The 22,017-nt window shown below is 39.9% G+C and overlaps 1 protein-coding gene across 2 annotated transcripts in view; it reads right to left on the bottom strand.

Moving 5' to 3' along the window:
• Positions 1–22,017, bottom strand: part of PTPN9 (protein tyrosine phosphatase non-receptor type 9) — a 77,552-nt gene that overhangs the window by 37,671 nt on the left and 17,864 nt on the right. Inside the window, exons 1-4 of one of the 2 annotated variants that reach the window (XM_070497659.1) lie at positions 8,159–8,204; positions 6,747–6,890; positions 4,353–4,442; positions 3,508–3,632 (exon numbers count right to left, since the gene is read on the bottom strand). In XM_070497659.1, the coding sequence (XP_070353760.1) occupies positions 3,508–3,632; positions 4,353–4,442; positions 6,747–6,800 (269 nt within the window). In that variant the 5' untranslated portion in view covers positions 6,801–6,890; positions 8,159–8,204. Of the gene's footprint in view, positions 1–3,507; positions 3,633–4,352; positions 4,443–6,746; positions 6,891–8,158; positions 8,205–22,017 lie in introns of those variants that run through there. The other variant, XM_014841400.3, reaches the window with a different exon arrangement.

The following is a 22,017-nucleotide window of genomic DNA, read 5'->3' as shown; positions in this document are numbered from 1 at the left end:
TCCAAATTCTATAACATTCCATGCTCAGCTCAAAAGTTTCCTCTTCCAAGAAGATCTGCCTGATAACTGTAATCAAATGTACTACCATCCTTCATCTCCTTGAAGCCCCATCAATCTTCCTGTGGATTTTTCTTGAGGCTCTTAAAGTACTCCCACTTTGTGCGGCCATCTGATTCTCTTCTAGAGGACAAAAATGTGTTTTGTTCACCTCATTACCCTCAACAGTCCCTAGCACAGTCCTTGCAAATAGGTATAAAATAAATGGTCACTGAACAGTAATTCAGTGGACTGGAATCCCATCACTAAGAAAATATTTTTAAGACCTTGTGAGAAACTGAAAAACAAAACTCTAAGCTCAATGATGGTGAATTTGTCTCTTATGGCTTGAAGGAAGAAAACAAACCCACAAATGGTCTTTGGAAAGCATCTTAAAAAGTTAATTAAGAGGTGATGAGTCTGTTCTCAGAATGCAGTTAAGAACATATGAAGATATGAAAAGTATTCCTCAGTCCAATCTCCTTAATGCCTAAAGACTTCTAAAGTTGCACTCTTCCACCAAGCCAGATGCTTATCTGCTTCTGATCTGCACATCCAAAATAAATTATTTGATTGGACTATTCACAGATGATGGCAAGTTTTCATATCTATTTACAATTGAGAAAATTTTTTAGCACAAAACAGAATCCTGCAATCAGGGGTCTCAATGTTATTTTCTATCTTAACTTTTTTGTATCACCTCCTGGAAGCCTCCATATCTTCACCCTTTCAACAAAATCAAAGGCAGATGCATCCCCTCCATGATGTAGCATTTCAAAAATCTCTAGTTCTGAGGTAGACCCAAGTTTCTCCAGCAGATTTGGTTTCAAATGACCCCTAATGTGTTACAGTTAATGCTAAATCTTGACTCCTTTTTTCAGAACCCCAGAGAGATTATGATTCACCAAGATCAAAGACGTTCTTAAACAAGTGGCACAATTATTGAGTAAACTATCCAGATCTAGAGACTTCCCATTTGTCCACAAGCTCATCAAGGGCCAAATTTACCGAATTTATAGATTTTCCTCTCACAGCTCCAGCCTGTGGCAGGGAACTGAAACAGAGAAGTCACTGCAAGGGGAAATAGAATTTAATAAAATAGAAGCTATGGTGCATAATGATGCAGGATCTATATTCCTAAAAATCACTCATCCTGTGAAGGCACATGAAATAAATACATATGCAATAGGATTTTCATTTTTGGGGGTACAGAATATGAGGTTTACATTAATAGCTATTTCTCTAGTAATAATTGCTTCCCTACTGAGTTTGATTCCTGAACTGGATGCTACCAGGAACACCAAGAAGTTTAAAATAAAGTTCTGACATTTGTTTCAAAATAATCAAGGGGGAGGAGGGAGGCTATCAATGAAACAAGACTGGTAATAGATCACTTTGAAGAAGATAGATGATGGGTATGTGGAAGTTTATGATACCATTTCCTTTCCACCCATGGAGATTTGGGAATTTTCCATTATGTAATGGTAAAAAAGAAGGTTCCTTGCCCTCAAGGAGCTTACATCTAGAGGTAGATGAAAAACACAACACTCTAAGATAAATGACATCATAAGGTTGTATATAATTAAATACAAAGTGATTGGTATTATTGATAAGTGTTATTAAAGTCAGAGTAAAAAGAATTTTATTTATGACAGGTTGGAGTGGTGAGTGGGCCAGTCATAGAAGCTGGGCCTTAAAGAAAGGGCAAGATTTAGCAAAGAGGAGGGGTTTCCTCCTCTTTCATCCTGGCTCAAGGTAACGTGGGACAACAACCTTACTAGTGAGAATATTTTGTTTGGAAAAATGGGTTCATATTTATTTATTTTATATGTACCCTCTGAATAATGAGGAGTCACAGGGTTTTAAGAAAGGAACGGACATCATGAAAACAAAGTTTTAATTATGTTTATGTGTGTGGTCCTCCTGTGAGATCCAATAGTCACACCAGAAAGAGCAAGCTTTGGCCACTGCCATGCCTCTTTGAGAGCTCTGACTCTCTAAGCTCCGCAAGGAGAAAGGCCAATACTGAATTTTCTGGTAAAGGAGGCTTTCATTCATTCTTCTGAGCTAAAGAAGCATTTCAAAGGAACCTATATTCTGGCAATTATGCCTGAAGACCAATCTGAGAAATTCTACACTTCTGATTGGGCAGTACAGGGCCTCTGAGACCAATGGTCCTTTCTCCTTAGTAACTTCTCTTTTTCAGAATAATGCTGGGGCCAGCACAGTGGTGTAGCGGTTAAGTTCATGTGCTCTGCTTCAGCAGCCCAGGGTTCACCAGTTCAGATCCTGGCTGTGGACATACACACCGCTTATCAAGCCACACCGGGGCAGGCGTCCCACATATAAAAAATAAAGGAAGATGGGTACAGATGTTAGCTCAGGGCCAATTTTCCTCAGCAAAAAGAAGAGGACTGGCTGTAGATGTCAGCTCAAGGCTAATCTTCCTCAAAAAAAAAAAAAATAATAATAATAATAATGCTGTGTGTGTGGTTCGGATATATCTCCCACTGAGCATCAAAAACAGAAGCTAAGTACTATCAAAGTAACATTAATGAAGCAGTAACAAGCGAACTAGACAGAGAACCCCACCTCAGACAATCCTTTGACTATTTCCATCCACTAAGTCCACAGCATGACTAAAGTTGTGCACAGCTGTCTCTCACTATCTCAGGTCTCGGCTCTCGATATATCACTTCTAACCCAGAGGACCAACCAATGACATGTGGAGCAATAACAAACTGTAAATGGCAAGCACCAGAGAAGAAAGAAAGTATGGCAGAAAGCCAACAGAGTAGGGTACAAATAGCTTTGGCCAACACTGAAGAAACCAGGGTCTTAGACCTATTTGCACCAATATGAGATGACTGTAAAAGAGTCACATAACTTCATGGGGCTTCAGTTTCTTTGTCTGTAGAACAGTAATAATATCATTTACCTTAGAGGGGGAGGGAGAAATGACCCGAGCTAGTTCTTTTTGCGTATGCACCTGTTTATAATTTTGCTTAACTTTATACTTTTAGACTCTTCTTTCCTGAATGCTGATTCTCAAAATCCTCTGAGATAAATGGCATTATTCCTATTTTACAGACAAAGAAACTAAGGCCCCAGGGGGTTTCAAAAATCAACATTCAGGGGAGAATGAGCAAAAAGAACCAGCACAGGTCATCTCCCCTTCACTCTCTTTCAATTAAGTAATTCTCAATACACTGAGGACTGCTAGTTAATTGGTTTTCTCAGCTTCTGTTATCCTAAAATAGAGCCAAGCAGGTAAACATACAGCATACCCACCATCTTGATAGTACCTGGAAACATGCCAAGCCCTTAAGGACATGGAATGTTTTCTATTCATAGCACTGCCCAGGGAACATCCTAGGAGCACAGTGAAGGCACTGCTGAGTTTAATCAAATCAAGGACTGCCGCTTTCCCATCTGGATACAGAATGCCTAAAAGATAGTGTCTATGCTCACCTATCCACAGCTCTGTCTAGCAAATAAAACAGAGCCTGAAGTACCACATGTTGGACTGACTTCTGAGGATGATGCAATCTGGCAGTGAAGAGGGCAATGGAGGCTCCTGTTGGATCCCGAACATTCTAGAGCAAATAAAAAGCAAGAAACATTTAGAAATTGAATAGAAAATGACAACAGTCACTAAGGCTTCTTATATTCTGGACAAAGGTTTGATCTGAAGAAAACAGATGCTGGCAATACTTCTCTGACTTGCATCAATTGCTCCAAAAAGGGAAGAAAGTTCATATCATCCCATGTCTGACTCTCAGCACCCCCTGGATCATATTCCTGTAGTAGGAAAAAACCACATTCTCTTAACTCTTCAATTGCAGAGAGATTAAAGGATGGTCTACACTGGCAGTTTAGCTAACTTCCCAAGCAGGATGGGAAAAAAAAAAAAAAACAGCAGGAGAAAACAATGGAATACAACTGACCATGGTTTCTATGCTCTGCCTTAAAAGTACCACTGTATACTCAACTGAAAGGCTGTGGTCTCTAAGTGGGGAGAGCTTGCATTAAAAAAGGAAGGATGGGCCTCTGACACACTGTATACTCAGCCCAAAGGCCTTGACTAACCTTAATGAACCAATGAAGAAACTTTCCTAAATCTACTGTACAGTTGATTCTTAATAATTTCGATTATTACTAGAATAATTTTGTGTCAAACTGCACAACTGCTTCACATCTGCTCCTGACTATTGAGACTCTAGATTTAGGATAAGGTATCCAAGAACAAAGTACAAAGAGGACAACAGCTACAAAAGGAAATAAGGAGAGTACAAGAGAGGTCCATAAAGACTCACTAAGATGGTGAATTTTCCACTAAGGATCTCAGAACGAAGAGGCTCTTCATGAGGTTTCAACTTCACAATGCCTTCCTTCCTTCGTGTTTCCTAAAAACAAAGCACAGCAAGATGAATCAATATGAAAATACTGTATATCCAGGACAGCTTTATGTAACCACCAAATCTCAGAGATAAGAGACTTTAGAGTTAACTAATTGAATCATGAATTCCTTTGTAACCCTCCTTCCAGTCAACAGAGAGTGTTATCAGAATTCTTGTCCAATGCTATCTTATCAGCCCTTTAGGTAGGATATTTTCCTCTGAATCAGTGAGAATCCTGACCCTGAAGACCAACCAGTATGTACCATTAGGGTGCAAGGTCAAAGTTCTTAAACAGGCAGCAGCACTGGTATTGCACCAGGATATTAAAACATGTACCCGAAAACTGTCTGGAAGCAGACATCCTCACACTGCCTCCCTGCAGAGGCCTCTCCTATTTTAAATAGGAGCCGGAGCCATCTCTCCCTCAACATCCTCCCAACAGTAACTACCATGATCACATTCTTCTCATTCTCCATGGCTAGGTTCTTTAAGCTCACCCTCAGTTCCTTCACACTCTATCTACTGCATTCTCATTTACTCCCAATCTAACTACACCACTGAGAGCTCCTGCTCCAGTGACCATAACCTTCCTGTCACCGAATCCACCGGGCATGTTCAGTCCCCCTTTTAAATGACAAGGTTGACCATTCACATGCCCTTTTTCCTGAGACATTTTCTACCTTTGATAGAGAATACTCCCTTGGTTTTCTTATTTCTTCAACTACTCTTTCTAAGTTTCTTCTGTGCGTTTTTTTTTTTTTTTTTTCATTTATTTGCTCACTCAATTCACTCACTGACTCATTCATTCCTTCTGCAGATATCTGTAGAGTAACTATTACCTGTCAGGCACTGAGCTGAGTACTAGGAACATGCTGGTGAATAAAATAAGATAGGTCTTTGTGTACATTCTTCCTCAATCTAACCCTAAAATCAAATTCAAATGCCTTTTGAGATCAGTGGCAAGTGAAGACAGCATTTAGTACTTGGATCACAAGAGAGTGCATGCTCTACCTAAAGCATTCAAATCCAATTTTTAAAATAATACTGGACCAAACAAAGCAAAAAGTCTGAGGTGAAGTTCTGCCCTACACATCTTCCTATTCGTCACACTCTCCCAGGATGATCTCACTCATTGGCAAGGCTCCAATAGTCAGCTTTACTTTGGTTACTCCAAAACCTCTACTTCCAGTCCAGATTTCTTTTCTGAACCCTAGACTCATATTCCAATTGCTTAGAGGACATAGATATCCCAATGGCACTTCAAACTTAACATGGCCAAACTGAACTCATGGCCTTCTCTCTCCACAGACCTGCCCACACTTCAGTGTCTCCTAAATTAGTGAATGCCACCACCATTTACCCTGCCACTCAAGTCAGAGACCCAAAACCCTTGACCCCTCTTTCCTTCCAATTTAAGCAACCCTGTCCAACTGATTTTAATTCTAAAATCTGCCCACTCTTTCTCTATCTTTCCTGACACCATGCTTAATGATACCACAATCGTCTCTCTCCCGGTAAGTACAACAGTCTCCTAATGGGTCTGTTTCCAGTATAGCCCTTCTGATCCATTCTCTAAAGCACAGTGAGAAAAATCTTTCTAGAATGTAAGTCTGATCGAGTCATTCTGCTGTTTACACCTTCAACGAATTTCTCTGCCCTTAAAAAGCAGATACTCTCTGATCTAGCTTAGTTCACTTCTGCTGCTCAATCTCTTGCCATGCCCCCCATTCCCACTCAGCATTTCTACTCAGCTCAATTTCTCTCTTGCCACTAGGTATCTGAACATGCTGTTCTCTCTGCCATACTCCCCCACCTGTCCAATTCCTACTCATTCTTCATATCTTAATTTAGAAGTCATTTCCTTCAAGAAGGCTTCCTCTTAACTAAATGTGCTTCCATAGAACCCAGTACTGGCCTATCGTAACATTTCTATAATTGTTTACTCTCTCTTTCTAAATGATACTCTCTGCACCTGGAACATAGTATGTATACTATAAATATATGTCGAATAAATGAACGAACACTGAATGAAGTGATCCACAAGATAGGTGTGAGCCTCACTCTTAAACTAATCCTAGCGCTTTCTGTCCCCCCTCTCCTTTTTTTTATCTTTAAATTTAGGGAGATTTTGTATCTCTTCAGAAGGATTTTCTGACTCCAAAGCAGGGCTCTTGGATACTGACACACCTTTTTTTTTATGGGAGTGGGGCAAACACTCAGAAAACCACTGTTTGTATAGAGTATGGCAGAGAGAATAGCAACATAGAGAGCCCAGCTGCCACAGGTCTGGTCCATCCCTGAGTTACGTACCCTGTAGGAGTGGAACAACTCTATGGCACGGAGCACATCAAACTTCCGGGCCATGAGGAACTTGACAGCCACATTCCAAGACAGAGGGGAAACATTGTATTGAACTGTCCACTTGTTAATCTCTTCAAGAAACTGCTTGGTGGCCTGTTTGACAAAGAAAGTAAAGAGTAATTAGTAAGTTGAGAACATACTTATGGAAACAAAAGACAAGAAAAAAAATACCATCCTTTCCCCAAGCAAGTCTCAACCCAAAGTTACTACAGGGAGCAGAGGAAGACAAGAGTTGGGAACAGGTCTGAAACCCGAAATACATAGTTAAAATTCATAAAACTCAATGAGGCCAGAAGCCAGAGACAGGTTCAGAGAGCAGGGCTTAGCACAGGGATACATGAAGAAATAATGAGGGGGGAAACCAAGGCTCTCAAATGAGATGCAAATTACTGGCCCCAAAACAAAAAAACAGCAGAGTTTGATTTTTTTAAGGTTGAAAAAAAAAGGTGGATGGGGGGCCGGCCTGGTGGCATATTGGTTGGGTTCGCACACTCCACTTGGGTGGCCCAGGGTTCGCCGGTTCGGATCCCGGGTGTGGACCAACAGACCGCTTATCAAGCCATGCTGTGGCAGTCATCCCACATATAAAGTAGAGGGAGATGGGCACAGATGTTAGCCTAGGGCCAATTTTCCTCAGCAAAAATAGGCAGATGGCGGTGGATGTTAGCTCAGGGCTAATCTTCCTCCATAAAGAAAATGGTTTTGGCTTTGGCATTAGCAGTACTACTTGAGAGAGGCAAAACTATTAGGATGAATTTAACAAATCAAAAGGCCAACTGTTTTTTCTAAAGACTGATCCCACAGGACTTCCTCATGCTTCACATGGCAGCCGAAAGACCCAAAAACCGGATACTAGTGCCCAGACAGTCATTAACGGCCCCTCTGGATAGTGGTTTGAGAGGAGTAGAGAGCCTAACATTGGGGAAAGGGTGGGAAATTTTCATTTTCACTGTCTGATCCCAAGCTGGCAAGATGTCCATTTCTGGAATTATTCCTCTCTCTTGATTAACCCATGTTCTTTCACCCTCTCTCACCCTATTCTTCCTTACATTTATAACCAGTTTCTGCTCTAGCCAAACTACCCCCATTGTTTCCTCATTTTAGAACAAGATTTACATTGGGATTTTTTTCACGCATATTCTAAATTGCTAAGTACTTTCTGCACGGCTATTAGGTTCCTTCCATCTAGAAACTTTACTCACATGTTGGTCCAAAATGTGATCAACTTGATGAGAATTCTGAAATGTAACTGATCAATCAATCAACTCACAGTTAAGACGTATTTATTAACTATTTGTTAATATCTGTGCTAAGAAGTATAATACAAAAATGATGTTTGCTTCAAAAGATGTAAGACCAACCTACTATGTGACCACGGACAAGGTAATTCTCTCTTCATCTCTAGTTTTCTACTGAAAAAGAAAAGGAGAAAACAGCAATGACCTACTTCAGAAGCTTGGCAACAAGTCCTATCTGACAAGTACAATTCAAATTGCTACATATGTGTTTAAACAAGTAGTAAACTAGAGTCCCAGAAGAGTCAGCAATATCTCAGGACAGAGCACCTGATTCATCTTCCAATTTCTAGGAAAGGAAAAAGGCACTTATAAACCAGAGTAAAATCTAACAGGCCTGAGGTTGCACCTGAGCTTTAGAACCTTCCAATGGAGGCAGTATAACTTACACCACCAGAAAAGGAGAGAACCAGCAAAAACAATCAGGCAAAGTGCACTAAAAGAGCCAAGAAATAAAGGCCATGAAGAAAAGCTTTCAGACAATCATTCTGGCCCAAAACCAACTGAAGTCAGACCAGAGAAATGAGTTCCAGAGAAGACAACAGGACAAAGTGGAATGCTCCACTAGAAAACAGTCTGAGTTGCCTCTGTGGAGTGAGTGGCCAGCATCAGAATGAGGAAAGATGGAAGGGAAAAGAAGAGAAGTGAGCACAGAAAGATCCCAGAAACAAAACTTCAGCCAGTCCGGAAGGTCCTCAGATTTTGTAAAGGGTATTTGTTTTTTAAATTAACATATGATCTCTTAAATCCAGCCCTCTCCTGGGCTTCTCTGAAGCTGCTTGTAGAATAAAACACTAGAAGAACAGAACACACTTTTCCCCTTTTTCTAACGCAAACAACAAACAGACAAATCAAAATGCAGGCATGAGGGGAAAATATAGTTAAATGACCAGGAGGTGATATGAACTCATCAAATATCCAACTGTTAAGATGATTTTTCATTTCGCATAAATAAGACATGCCCCAATTAAGAGACATGCAGGTTTCACATACTACCTTCAAAGTACATATTGGCTCCCTTCTTTTTTTTCTTTTTGAGGAAGATTAGCCCTGAGCTAACTGCTGACAATCCTCCTCTTTTTGCTGAGGAAGACTGGCCCTGAGCTAACATCCATGCCCATCTTCCTCTACTTTATATATGGGATGCCTACCACAGCATAGCTTTTGCCAAGCGGTGCCATGTCTGCACCCAGGATCCGAACTGGCAAACCCTGGGCTGCCGAGAAGCAGACCGTGTGAACTTAACCGCTGTGCCACCAGGCCAGCTCCATGCTCCCTTCTTATTAAATTCAGTTCCTTCAAGGTTCTCAATGTCCTACAGCCCCCAAGAGCTGCTGCCTTGAGCTGACCTCTGTCCCCTGCTGGTCAGGATGTTATTCTTGGCTTTAAGCTCGGGAACAATTCCTCCTGATTTGGCCTGACTAGGCCTTACATGAAGAGAGTCCAGTGTACTATAAACAGTGATGTGATATTTACAGATACAAGTACACACACACAACACGCCACCTGCTATGTTCAGCCTCAGATTCACCCTCCTGCTTCCCCATCCCTCTGGTGGAAGAGATAAACCTCTGAAAGAAGTCAGAAAGGATGCTCTTTCTCTAGACAAGCCTTTCTCTACACAATTAATCAGATTTCTCCCCGTTTACACATGGATTTGGCACAACCAGAGTAGAGACCAATTTGTGGTCCTGTTGGTTACCAAAAAAACAAGTCCCCGATATTTTAATGAGCAATAAACTCTTCAACAAAAGGGATAACTGAAATTCCTGAAATTAATAATCAGTGTATTTCCTGGTGAAAGAATAAGCCAAATTACAATATACTTCAACTCAAAGTCAATAGTTTGAATCTATCTAGGCTTACGAGTAACCACAAGTTGTTAACACCTGTCAGCTAAAGAGTAGTCACAGTTCAAACAGTTTTCACCTTCCTTTGGGAAAAGATCTAAACTGATGTACAGAAAAACTAACATTACCACTTACAACCCTCCTCACAACCAGCTTTTCAGGTATGGGTAAGATTTGTTTCAGCGTAGTCAAAAGCTTACTGTAATTACTTCTCCCACAATCATGTTTAAATAAATAAAAACAAGTTTCTGCCTATGGTCATGAGGATAAAGATACTAGAGAACCTGCTATAAAACGGCTGAGAAATCTGTCGGTTAAGTAGATTACACCCTGGACCCCATTCACTGCTGTTAAAATACAGCATAGGGAGAAAAAAACAACAACATAGTCTTCATGTTACATCAAACTCCCAAGAGCAGCTACAATTTTGAGATGAGCTCTAGGCAAGGGGCTGGCCTTCCAAAACGTCAAGTAAAATGTGTTGGCACATTCAGTTCCACAGGCAGTACCTTAAATCCTGGATTCCAAGACAATGTGGGAGGAAGTAACAAGCCAGACCTATAAGAAACTCGCTCTTAAATTAAACTTCTGGGGGTGCTGGCCCCATGGCATAGCTTTAAGTTCAGTGCACTCTGCTTCAGTGGCCCAGGTTGGTGGGTTCAGATTTGGGGTGTGGACCTACACCACTCATCAGCCATGCTGTGGTGGCCACTCACATACAAAACAGAGGAAGACTGGCACAGATGTTAGCTCTGGGAGAATCTTCTTCAGCAAAAAAAAATAAGACTCCTGGGATGTCAGCCACCTAACCACCAAGGAACATCTCTAGCAGTCTAGTAGGTTTGGGCATCAGAAAGAACCCATCCTCTAACTCACTGTTGTGTGATATTTGGGTAAGTCATTTAACCTCTCTGAGCCTCAATTTCCTCATCTGAAAAGATAAGGCTTGAAGGAGACAATGAAAGAAAAGCATCTACCATAGTACCTGGTACGCAGAAGGTAGTCTCTGAATGAACAGTCATTCTCTTTTTTTTCCTTACTCCAGTCATTTCGCATGGAAATTTCTTTCAAACAAAGTTCCTCAGAATCAAGTTACATCTGTTGTTCCTCTTTAGCCTGTAGCAATTCAAATCTCTCTAATCCATTTTATCCAAAAGCATAAATTTAAATTAGAAACCTCCAGTATGTGTTCAACTGCAAGATGATAGTTTCTAAAGGAACAACTCCTCCTCATTTAGGACTCTGTATCAATATAGAAGCAGGGTCCAGAATTATTTATACCTCAGACTACACTGGCAGCTCTGGGGATTAACACTGCCATCCTGAGCACAAGTCCTTTTTAACAGCATCAAACTGACTAGAGACTATTTCTCATTATAATAAAGGAAGAACTTTGTGCAGGACAAACACCTTGCAAAAAATGCAGTCAGTCACTCTGCACTGAATACCTAAATAAGGAAAATGATTCAACGTAAGACTCAGTGTCTGCCTTTTAACAAATTTGAAGTCCCCTCTGTATTTCAGCAAATATGCCATTTCCCCATTAATTTCTGTGGCAGACGCATTAGTAAACTACCTTCTTTTAATGCCTGTTTTCCTATCTTTCCTTCATTGTGAATTGTTACCTTGTTATGTCTATTAATCCCTTTAGTCCATATCAACCTGCTAGGAAACAGAATTTGAACTAAGACACAATAGCTTGCTATAATGCAGCAAGGTAAGGTTTGTTCAATTTTCAAACTAAAAACTACAACCTTTCCATTAGCCCTTTGTTATTGTGCCAAACATGGAAATAAACCTAGTCCCTTTGAATTAATAATTACTGGTCTATCTCAAATATTTTCATTTGATCAGGGAAATTTTGCCTTTTCTTAAAATGTGATTTTATAAGAGCCAATGCTTTGTTAAATAGGGTTTCAATGCATCTGGGAAGGAAAAAGTTTTAAGAAAAATTTCTGATTTTATCACGTTATAGAACAATGTAATAAAAGAAATTTGCAAAAAAGGAAAAGGTCACCCACAATCCCATCATCCTACACAGTTGTCCTCACGTTTTTAATAATTTAAAAGTTAAAGTCAACAAAAAATACTAATATATGTATATAAATTTCTAAGTAAATGTCCCCACAACCACCACAGATACGCACACACACAAATCTTGGGGGAAGGGGAGAAGAAAGTGGGACTATTCAAGTATACACTGTTCTAGTTTGGAGAGTCATTTCCTCTCTGGCGAGCTTCCTAACCAGCAGCAGTAGCACTCCCCTTCAAGGCAGCAGGACAGCAGGGCTCTTCCAGGCATCCAGTCATGTAGTCAGTCAGTAAAGCATTCACAACAAGTATTTGTTTAGGGCCTACTCTGTGCTAAGAGTATAGTAGCTGTTGAGGAGACACAATTTAGAGATAAAGACTCTATTCTGAGCAGTTTACAGTCATTTAAATATGGAGGCAGATGTATAAATACGCCATCATCATATAATTTGAAAAATTCTAGGACAGATCTATGAACAGAGTGCTACAGGATTCAAACTCTCTCTAGGAGAATTTTAGAAAGAAATCTTTTTAGAGGAGTGCCTTGAAGGACAAGTAGGAATTTGCCAGGCAGAGATAAGCATTCTAGTTAGAAAAAACAAAATGTTATCAAGGCAGAGTGATGAAAGAACAGGGATTATTGGAGATACAATGTAGCTGGTATGTCCAGGAGAATGGTGGGAGATGAGAAAAATGGAGGCTGAGCCACACTGGGAAGATCCCTGTATGCTATGCTCCAGATTCCACGCATGATCCTATAGATATGAAGGACTCAATAGAGATACTTAAGCAAAGCAATGAGGTGAAAAGTTTGCTCCTTCCTTCTCCCCTAAAAATGACTCTGTTAGCAGTGAGGAAGCCAGACTAGAAGGGAACAACCTAGCAGCAGGGAGGGAAGTTCTGAGAAGGCAGGGATCATGTCTATTTTAATCACCTAGCTCCTAGCACTGTGCCTGGCACAAATAAATATCTCTAATAATATCTCCTAATAAATATGTATGATGAGTGAATGATGAATAATAGAACTCTGAAAAACATTAACATTTAGAAGGCAGACAAGAGGAGAAAGAACCAAGGAACGTTAAAGATTTACTTTTGGAACTACTAGTGGCCACTGACTATCAAAGAAATGTAAATTAAAAAACAAGAGTTGTCAAATATCCCCTACAAAAAAAAAAGCCAAGAGGCTCAGATGACTTTTACACCATGTTCTATTCAATCTTCACGGTATAGACAACTCTTATGTTATAGAAAGAGCAGTGTAATAGAGGAAATAGACACCATAACCAAAGAGGGATTATTCCAGGAATTAAAAGACAGTTAAACAGTAGGAGACTTATCAAAGCAATTTTCTATATTAACAGATACTAAAGGAGAAAAAGTATATAACCTTCTCAACAGATACTGCAAATGCATTGAATAAAATTCAACACTCATTATGATTAAAAAAAAAATTAGCAAACTAGGAATAGAGGGAACTACCTTAATTTAGTAAGGATTATCTAACAGAAACCTAAGCAATCATCATATTAAATGGTGAAACACTAAAAAAATTTTTTCCTATTAAAGATGGGAAGGCCAGGAGGCCTTCTATTACTACTACTATGTAACGTTGTATTGAAGGTCATATAATGCAAAAAGATAAAAAGAAACCTGATGCATAAAGACAGGAATTTTAAAGAAGAGAATAAAATCCAGAAGTAATCCTATGTATACATAGGATTTTTGTATACAATCCTTTGTGTATATATATGATACAAGTGATATGCCAATTAATAGGAAAAGTATACTACATGAATTTGTTTGTATATGCATAAAATATTTATAGGAGGATACACAAAAAACTGGTAATACTGGTCACCTCTGGATTGAGGACTGAACTGGGGCTGGGAAACAGGGTGGGAGAGTAAACTATAAATTTTATGTCTTTTAAACCACGTCCATGTACAACCTAGTCAAAAGCTAAATAATGAAATGTATATATTTACAAAGACAAATTAATAAAAGGGATATCATTTGTATCAAGTGACAGAATTAAAAGATTGATAATATACAGTGTTGGCAACAATATGGGAAATGTGCGCTTTCACACAATGTGGCAACTATATAATTCATATCACTTCTTTGTATTCATTTGGCACTTATCTAGCACAGTTTAAAATGTGCAAACCCTATGACCCACACCACCACTTCTAGGAATCTACTGTACAAAAATATCAGCATGATGGTAAAAAGACAGACAGATAGGGGGCCAGCCCTGTGGCCAAGTGGTTAAGTTCTCGTGCTCCGCTTTGGCGGCCCAGGGTTTCGCTGGTTCGGGTCCTAGGCACAGACATGGCACTGCTCACCAGGCCATGCTGAGGTGGCGTCCCACATAGCACAACCAGAGGCACTCACAACTGGAATATACAACTATATACCAGGGGACTTTGGGAAGAAGAAGGAAAAAAAACCGACTGGCAACAGATGTTAGCTCAGGTGCCAATCTTTAAAAAAAAGGGAAAAAAAAAGAGATAGATACATGTTATTTCTAATATTTTGCTGTTAGAAACAATGCTGCAATGAATACTGGATATAAGCTATTTACTGTAGTATTGTTTCTAACAGCAAAATATTAGAAATAAACTAAATGACGAACAATAAATAGGGAAATGAATAAATTATGGAATGTCCATACAATAGACCATTATGCAGCCATCAAAGTACATGACAGTTTTCTGTTAAAAACACTAAGAGACCCTAACCATAGCATTAATCTGTAAAACATAGAACCAAAAATCTTTTATCCTTTTGTTTCCATATTTTTTATTACTTTTCTTCTAGAAAAAAATAAAATGGAAAAATATACATGAATTTCAAATTAAATCCAAAGTAGTTCTATTTACTTAAGTTACCACAAATATTACTTAAATTATACTTACTACCACCACTAAAACTTTCTAAAAATGAAAAAAAAAACCCTCCAATGTGCAGCCCTCCAAACTTCTAATCCAAAAAAGTCGGAAATGAAAACCAAATCTGTGCAGCCATTTCTAACTGTAAATAAATGGCTGTCATCTTAAAGGCAATAACTGCCTTTTTCATTTACTTTTAAAAAAGAAAAACAATTTTTTTCATTAAAAGAGTATACCACAGATCAATTAACCAAGAAAAAACCTGTTAACATTTCAGTGGTTTATCATCTGCATTCCTAGTCTACCTCCAGCTGGGGTCAGTTCCTGGCTCATAAAGCAGCTGAAAAATACACACAGGAAGGCAGTGGAGAGTGCCAGCAATCAGACCCACTTCACTTTATTTTTTTTTAAGTATTTACAGTGCGCTTAAGTCTAATTGATTTCAACTCACCTGTCCTTCACTGTCTCTATTTACTCACTCTATTTCCATGGACTAAACTTTTTTAAAAATTATTTCACTTTAGTCTTTGATTTCTAATGCTTTCCTTCAAAAAGTAAGAGAACCTATGGAGTATTTTAATGTCTCTAAAACTTCTTTTGATTCCTTGTGCAGGCCTTGGCTATAAGAAATTCTGTATTTCACAGTTCCTATAATAAATGAAACATGACACAATTCCTAAACTCACATATTCAAATGGGTAGACATTTCTACCTTCCATTGGTTCCCCAATTAAGTCTTCTCTATCAATATACTAAATATCAAGTCCTGGGGCCGACCCTGTGGCACAGCAGTTAAGTTTGCACGTTCAGCTTCTCGGCGGCCCGGGGTTCGCTGGTTTGGATCCCAGATGCAGACATGGCACCGCCTGGCAAACCATGCTGTGGCAGGCGTCCCACATATAAAGGAGAGGAAGATGGGCACGGATGTTAGCTCAGGGCTAATCTTCCTCAAAATAAATAAATAATATCAAGTCCTTTCAAAGAGGGTATAGCAAATGTAATTTGTCTATGAAAGATAAATCATTAAAAGGACTACTCCCAGAAATCTGGATAACAGTATTTTGGGAACTCACAACCAGCACAGAACCTTGCACAATAAGTATTCAAAAGTTTTCTCACTTTAGGAGCTGACCCGGTGGCGCACTGGTTAAGTGTGCACACTCTGCTTCGGGGTCCCGGGGTTCACCGGTTTGGATCCTGGGTGTGGACATGGCACCGCTTGGCACGCCATGCTGTGGTAGGCGTCCCACATATAAAGTAGAGGAAGATGGGCACAGGTGTGAACTGAGGGCCAGTCTTCCTCAGCAAAAAGAGGAGGATTGGCAGCAGATGTTAGCTCAGGGCTAATCTTCCTCCAAAAAAAAAAAAAATTCTCACTTTAAAATATATCCCCACATTATCAGCTCTCTTTACTCTGGTATCCATGTGTTGCAAGATATAAAATCTCTTTCTTCCATCCATTAAGAGACCAAGTGAACTTCAAACTCAAAGCCCTACCAATCCCATCAAAAACACTAAAGCCAGATAACCATGAAGAAAGGCCTAGCACCATCCTCCTGATGAAACCAAATGGGAATGGTTCCGAAATTCCAGACTCTTCCATCTATTACATCAAGCATTGTGCAAGAAGCAAAAAGAAAGCAAGCTAACTGCTACAAAAGGATTGACATCACACTGGGAATTGAACAGCAGGAAACCCAAAGCAGGGCTGACCAAGTGAAGCTTCCCCTAAGAGTCCAAAGCTTTAAGCAATACTCAAGGGCCAGAGTTAATTTGAGCTATTAAACATGAACAGCTCCTCAGTGTTAATGACTTCCTACCAGCAGAAGTAAAGGGCTAGGGTTTATCGGCACCCCACCAGCCAAGTGTGAAGGCCCTAGACCAGGAATAGCCAGTCTCCAATACCTGACAAACAAAAAATGTTCTATTCCTTTCAAAACGTTATTTCTGTCTCCCTTGGCTCATGGTTCCCTTTCATGTGCGAGAGAGCACTGGTCACATATTACAGTAAAGAAGCCAATTCAATCCATTCACTTGTGAGAGCAAGACTTTTCCCCTCCCAGTTCACTTAGGTCAAACAATATGGTCCAGCAAGAAATAATAAAGGTAGCAACCATTTGTGAAGCATTTAAAATGAGCCAAAGAAGGAACTGTAAATACATCATACTCAACAGCCTTGGCAAGCTAAGTATTATTAAAGCACACAGAACTTAAGCAAGCTGCCCAAGGTCACTCAACTAATAAAGGCAGAGCTGACACTTTGAAGTTTGAATCCAAGTCTTTTCAAAATCTATAGTCTTTCCACTCTACTAAGTGGCCTTAAGAAATACAAGACACACATCATTCACCTTATCAGATAACATATATGTTATGTGTTTGTCTATGCACAAAATTACTCTGCAAGGATATACAAGAAACTGATGATATTGGTGTCTCAAAGAAGAACTAGGTGGCTAAGAGACATGGTAAGAGGGAGAATATTTACCAGATTTTCTTCTGTACTTTTTAAAGTTTAAATCATGTGACTATACTATCTACTCCAAAAATAAATGGTATTAGTTTTATATAGTCTTTAACTAAAACATATATAAGAGGGATATCTGAACATAATGCTTTAGAAAGTATTTTAAATGATGGCACCCAATGATAAGTTTGTTGATAGTCTTCATTATCAGGGCTAAAGGGAATGAGTTAGGGAGCTCTACAAAAGGGTGAAAGGTTACAGTTGCTTTTAAAAAACCCAAGCCCTAAACGGGATGCTCCACGGCACAGGAGGAATTGTGCCACACTCACTTTCCTTCTGGAGGCATTTGCCAACAGCATATTTACTAAACAAAAGCTGGCATCTCTCCTCTCAGGCTTAAAATCCATACTCCAAAGGTTATCAAAGAGAATGAAGAACTCCCAGAGACAATGGAGGAAATAATTCAACAAGAAAACAGGGAAGTAAACATTTTTAAATTGTCACAGGAGAAAATTCATGTCAAGAGGTTGAGGGGCAGAAGAATGTAACAGAAGAGAAACATAGAAAAAAGCAGAAATCTGGAGAATAAACAGGAAGCTCCTTACCATCAGCAAGAACAAAGTCATCCAGGTTCCCAGAGGGAGACAAGGGAGGTGGGGTGTAGTTGGTCACCCTCTATAAGGAAGAACCTGAAAGCAGCTTGCCAACTGCTACCCATTCCAGCTGGCTAATGAGGGGGTGAACCACACAACCAGAAGAAACCAGGAAAGTCTTTCTGGGGGAAAAAAATCTAAAGGATTTGGAGGACCTAGGAGGAGGGGGACAATTTTAATCTCTTCTTCCAATTGATGGCTGAGACTTTAGGAAAAAAGGAGGAATATGAATGGCTGTCAATAAACTGGAGTTGATTTTCCATAACGTGCTGAAATATTCTTCTCCTTCCTCTACTCCCAATTCTGGTTTTCTCGTATTCACCCCTTAGGTGTCAGTCTAAATCCCACTTCATCCTGAAAGTTTTGACTGCCTTCCAGTCTGGCACACAGTATTATAAAAGCTTGTATAATTGTCTACCTGCTCCCATTAGACTGTGAGCTTGGGGAGGTTCAGGGGCCAAGTCTTCCATGGTCACAACTGCATACTCAACACCAAGCACAGCTCACGGCATCATTCTGATGAGTAAACCTATGAATGATGATGGGCTCTCGGCCTGCTAAAAGAATGCTGTTCACAGGGAGTAGGAAGAAGATGTTTGTCTGAACACTTGTCAATCTGATTACAAGAGCTTAAAATTTAAAACAGAGGGGCTGGCCCAGTGGCACAGCAGTTAAGTCGCATGTTCTGCTTCGGCAGCCTGGGTTTTGCTGGTTCAGATCCCAGGTGCAGATGTGGCACCGCTTGGCAAGCCACACTGTGGTAGGCGTCCCACATATGCAGTGGAGGAATATGGGCAAGGATGTTAGCTCAAGGCCAGTCTTCCTCAGCAAAAAGAGGAGGAGTGGCAGCAGACGTTAGCTCAGGGCTAATCTTCCTCAAAAAAAACGAAAACAGAGAAAGAGAAAAATTCCTGGATAAAACTGGGAAAGAACATCAGGAATGACATAAGAAAAGCAATGGGAGAGGTGACTATTAAATCACAAAAGAAAATATCTGAGAATTAAGTTGCCAATATCTTAACTTCAAACATGGATATCCGAAATAAAGTTTATGAATTTTGTAAAATAAATTAAACATGGTCTCTACCCATGAAAACCTCAGTGTAGTGGATGTGAGAATGCAGTATGCCAATAGTTGGGCAAATCTCATTCAAATCTTAAAAGGGGAAGTGGGACGGCAGTGTGTCTTAAAATGATATTCCCCAGTAGAAATCCACAAACCACACCAGAGAATTTCTGAATGAGGATGAAAGAGTAATGGACATGATCCAGCTGTTGGAGTACCCTTTAGGCTGCTCAATAATGGAGAATATGGATTGTTTTCTTGACTCATATCCTAAAATTGGCATGGTGATAATGATGTTAGAGATAGGGAACTTCAGGCACGTCGTCATTTGCTGGATGTCACATTTATCTTAAAAGTGTGGAGGGGGCAGAAAATCTGATAAATTCTTGTTGACAGTTTCATCCTAAAAGGATGAGGGAACTACTATACTGCACTCTTAATCCAGACCAAGAAGACAGAATAGTTGAAAAATTAAAAGGCTGTCAAAGACAGAGTAATCATGTAATCTTTGAAAACGTGATAGCCAATAGCTAAGTGTTGTCAGAAGGCAGTTAAGAGAGCAAGTTCTAGATGTGGCACCAGTAATCCTGAATTAATGACCTAGTTCTGCCACAGCCATGTGCCCTCAGGCCAGTCAAAACTCTTCACACCATAGTTTCCTCTTCCAAAAAAGGAGAGCACCCACCTACTTCACATGATCAAATAACTGGCTATCTATGAAGGTATTATGTAAACCTTACTACGCTGATTTAAAATAACACCAGACTTTTAACAAAATTAGCTATTAACAATAACTAATATTTACTGGGTATTGAGTCCTAACCACCAGTCAGATACTGAGTTTTATGGGATTGTCAGGTCCTCTCAATGGCCCTAGGAGGTCGATACTCTTTATTATCCCCATATTACAGATGAGAAAACTAAAATTTCCAACTGTTAAGTAACTTGCTCAAGGTCCAAAACAAGAAAAGTGGTGGAGGCTGCATCACAAGCCAGTTTTCTGACTCTGGTAAGCCCACGTTGTTTTGTGTGTAAGGAAGATTGCTCCTGAGCTAACATCTGTTGCCAATCTTCCTCTTTTTGCTTGAGGAAGACTGTCACTGAGCTAACATCTGTGCCAATCTTCCTCTATTTTATGTGGGATGCTGCCACAGTGTGGCCTGATAAGCGGTGCCAGGTCCATGCCCAGGATGAACCTGTGAACCCCAGGCCACCAAAGCAGAGCATGTGAACCTAACCACTATGCCACTGTGCTGGCTCTGAGCCCACCTTCTTATCCATTGTGTTAGAGTGCTTTAAAAATGTAGACTTGGGGCCAGCCCATGGCATAGTGCTTGAGTTTGATGCACTCTGCTTCAGTAGCCCGGGTTTGTGGGTTCAGATCCCAGGCGCAGACCTACACCACTCATCAGCCATGCTGTGGCGGCAACCTACACACAAAGTAGAGGAAAACTGGCACAGATGTTATTTAGCTCAGCACTAATCTTCCTCAGCAAAAAATAAAAATTAAAAAATGTAGATTTCACAAAATTAAAGTCTCATAATCTAAAAACTAAAGAGAAGGCAGATACTGGGGGTTTTTTTGTTGAGAAAGATCAGCCCTGAGCTAACATCTGTTGCCCATCTTCCTCTTTTTGCTTGAGGAAGATTGTCCCTGAGCTAACGTCTGTGCCAATCTTCCTCTGTTTTTTCTATGTGGGATGCTGTCACAGCATGGCGTGACGAGCGGTGTGTAGGTCCACACCCAGGATGAGAACCTGCAAACTGCAGGCTGCCAAAGCAGAGCATGTAACATTAACCACTATGCTGCTTGGCCAGCCCCAAGATGCTGGTATGTTTTTTTTTACTTTTTATTGAGATTATGATAGTTTACAACCTTGTGAAATTTCAGTTGTACACTATTGTTTGTCAGTTGTGTTGTAGGTGCACCACTTCACCCTTTGTGCCCACCCCCCACACCCCCTTTCCCCTGGTAACCACTAATCTGCTCTCTTTGTCTACATGTTTAACTTCCACATATGAGTGGAGTCATACAGAGATTGCCTTTCTCTATCCGGCTTATTTCACTTAACATAATATCCTCAAGGTCCATCCATGTTGCTGTGAATGGGACGATTTTATCCTTTTCTATGGCTAAGTAGTATTCCATTGTGTATATATATATATATATATATATATATATATATATATATATGAGATGCTGGTATTTTTTAAAGAAGTCTTCAAAAGTGAGATTCTGACAATGAATTATGCAACTAATGATAGCAATTCAAATTTTAAAAGGGAAAAATCTGAAGAGACTAGTATAGTTGTATAGCATTCTCCAAGGAGTATGGATATTAAAAGGACAGCCACTAACACACATGTACAAGGGAAGAGGGAAGTAAAAAAGATAATAGAGCGGTGGTTCTGACCCAAAGGAAAAATACAGGGAAAGTCACAGTCCAGAATGAGCCAAGACCTGTGAATAAAGCTAAGGATAACAAAAAGGGTTTGTCAGAACTGTCTAGAACAACTCCTACTTCTTCCATTTCTCTACCAGTAAGTACAATCTTCAGCTTGAAGAGAGGAAGCCTTATGGAAAGCAAGAACTGAAGCTCAAAATAGGACAGCCTCTAATTATTCCAAATCAGTTCAGGCCTCCAAAACTGTAAAACCTGATGATCCTGACAACTCCAGGGGAGCCTGATGAACTCCCTGCTGCAGAACTTCAAGGATGAGCAAGGTGTCAAAGCCTGAGGATGAGCAAACACAATCCTAATTTCAAAGAGGGGGCATCTACTGAGGGCTACAGAAATTCCCAGTCACTGAGAACCTTGACATCAATCCTTGTTAAACCGCATGACTGATATATACCTAGCCCTGCACAATAGATTCTTTTTTAAAAAGGTGGGCTTTGAGCTTTTAGAAAAGAGAGTAGTGATCACCAGAAGAGATTTACTGAAAACAAGTCTTTCAAGAAAGAAT

Source organism: Equus asinus, chromosome 2, assembly GCF_041296235.1.
Source record: "Equus asinus isolate D_3611 breed Donkey chromosome 2, EquAss-T2T_v2, whole genome shotgun sequence".
Taxonomy (NCBI): Eukaryota; Metazoa; Chordata; class Mammalia; order Perissodactyla; family Equidae; genus Equus; species Equus asinus.
This window is presented reverse-complemented; position numbering and strand designations above follow the sequence as displayed.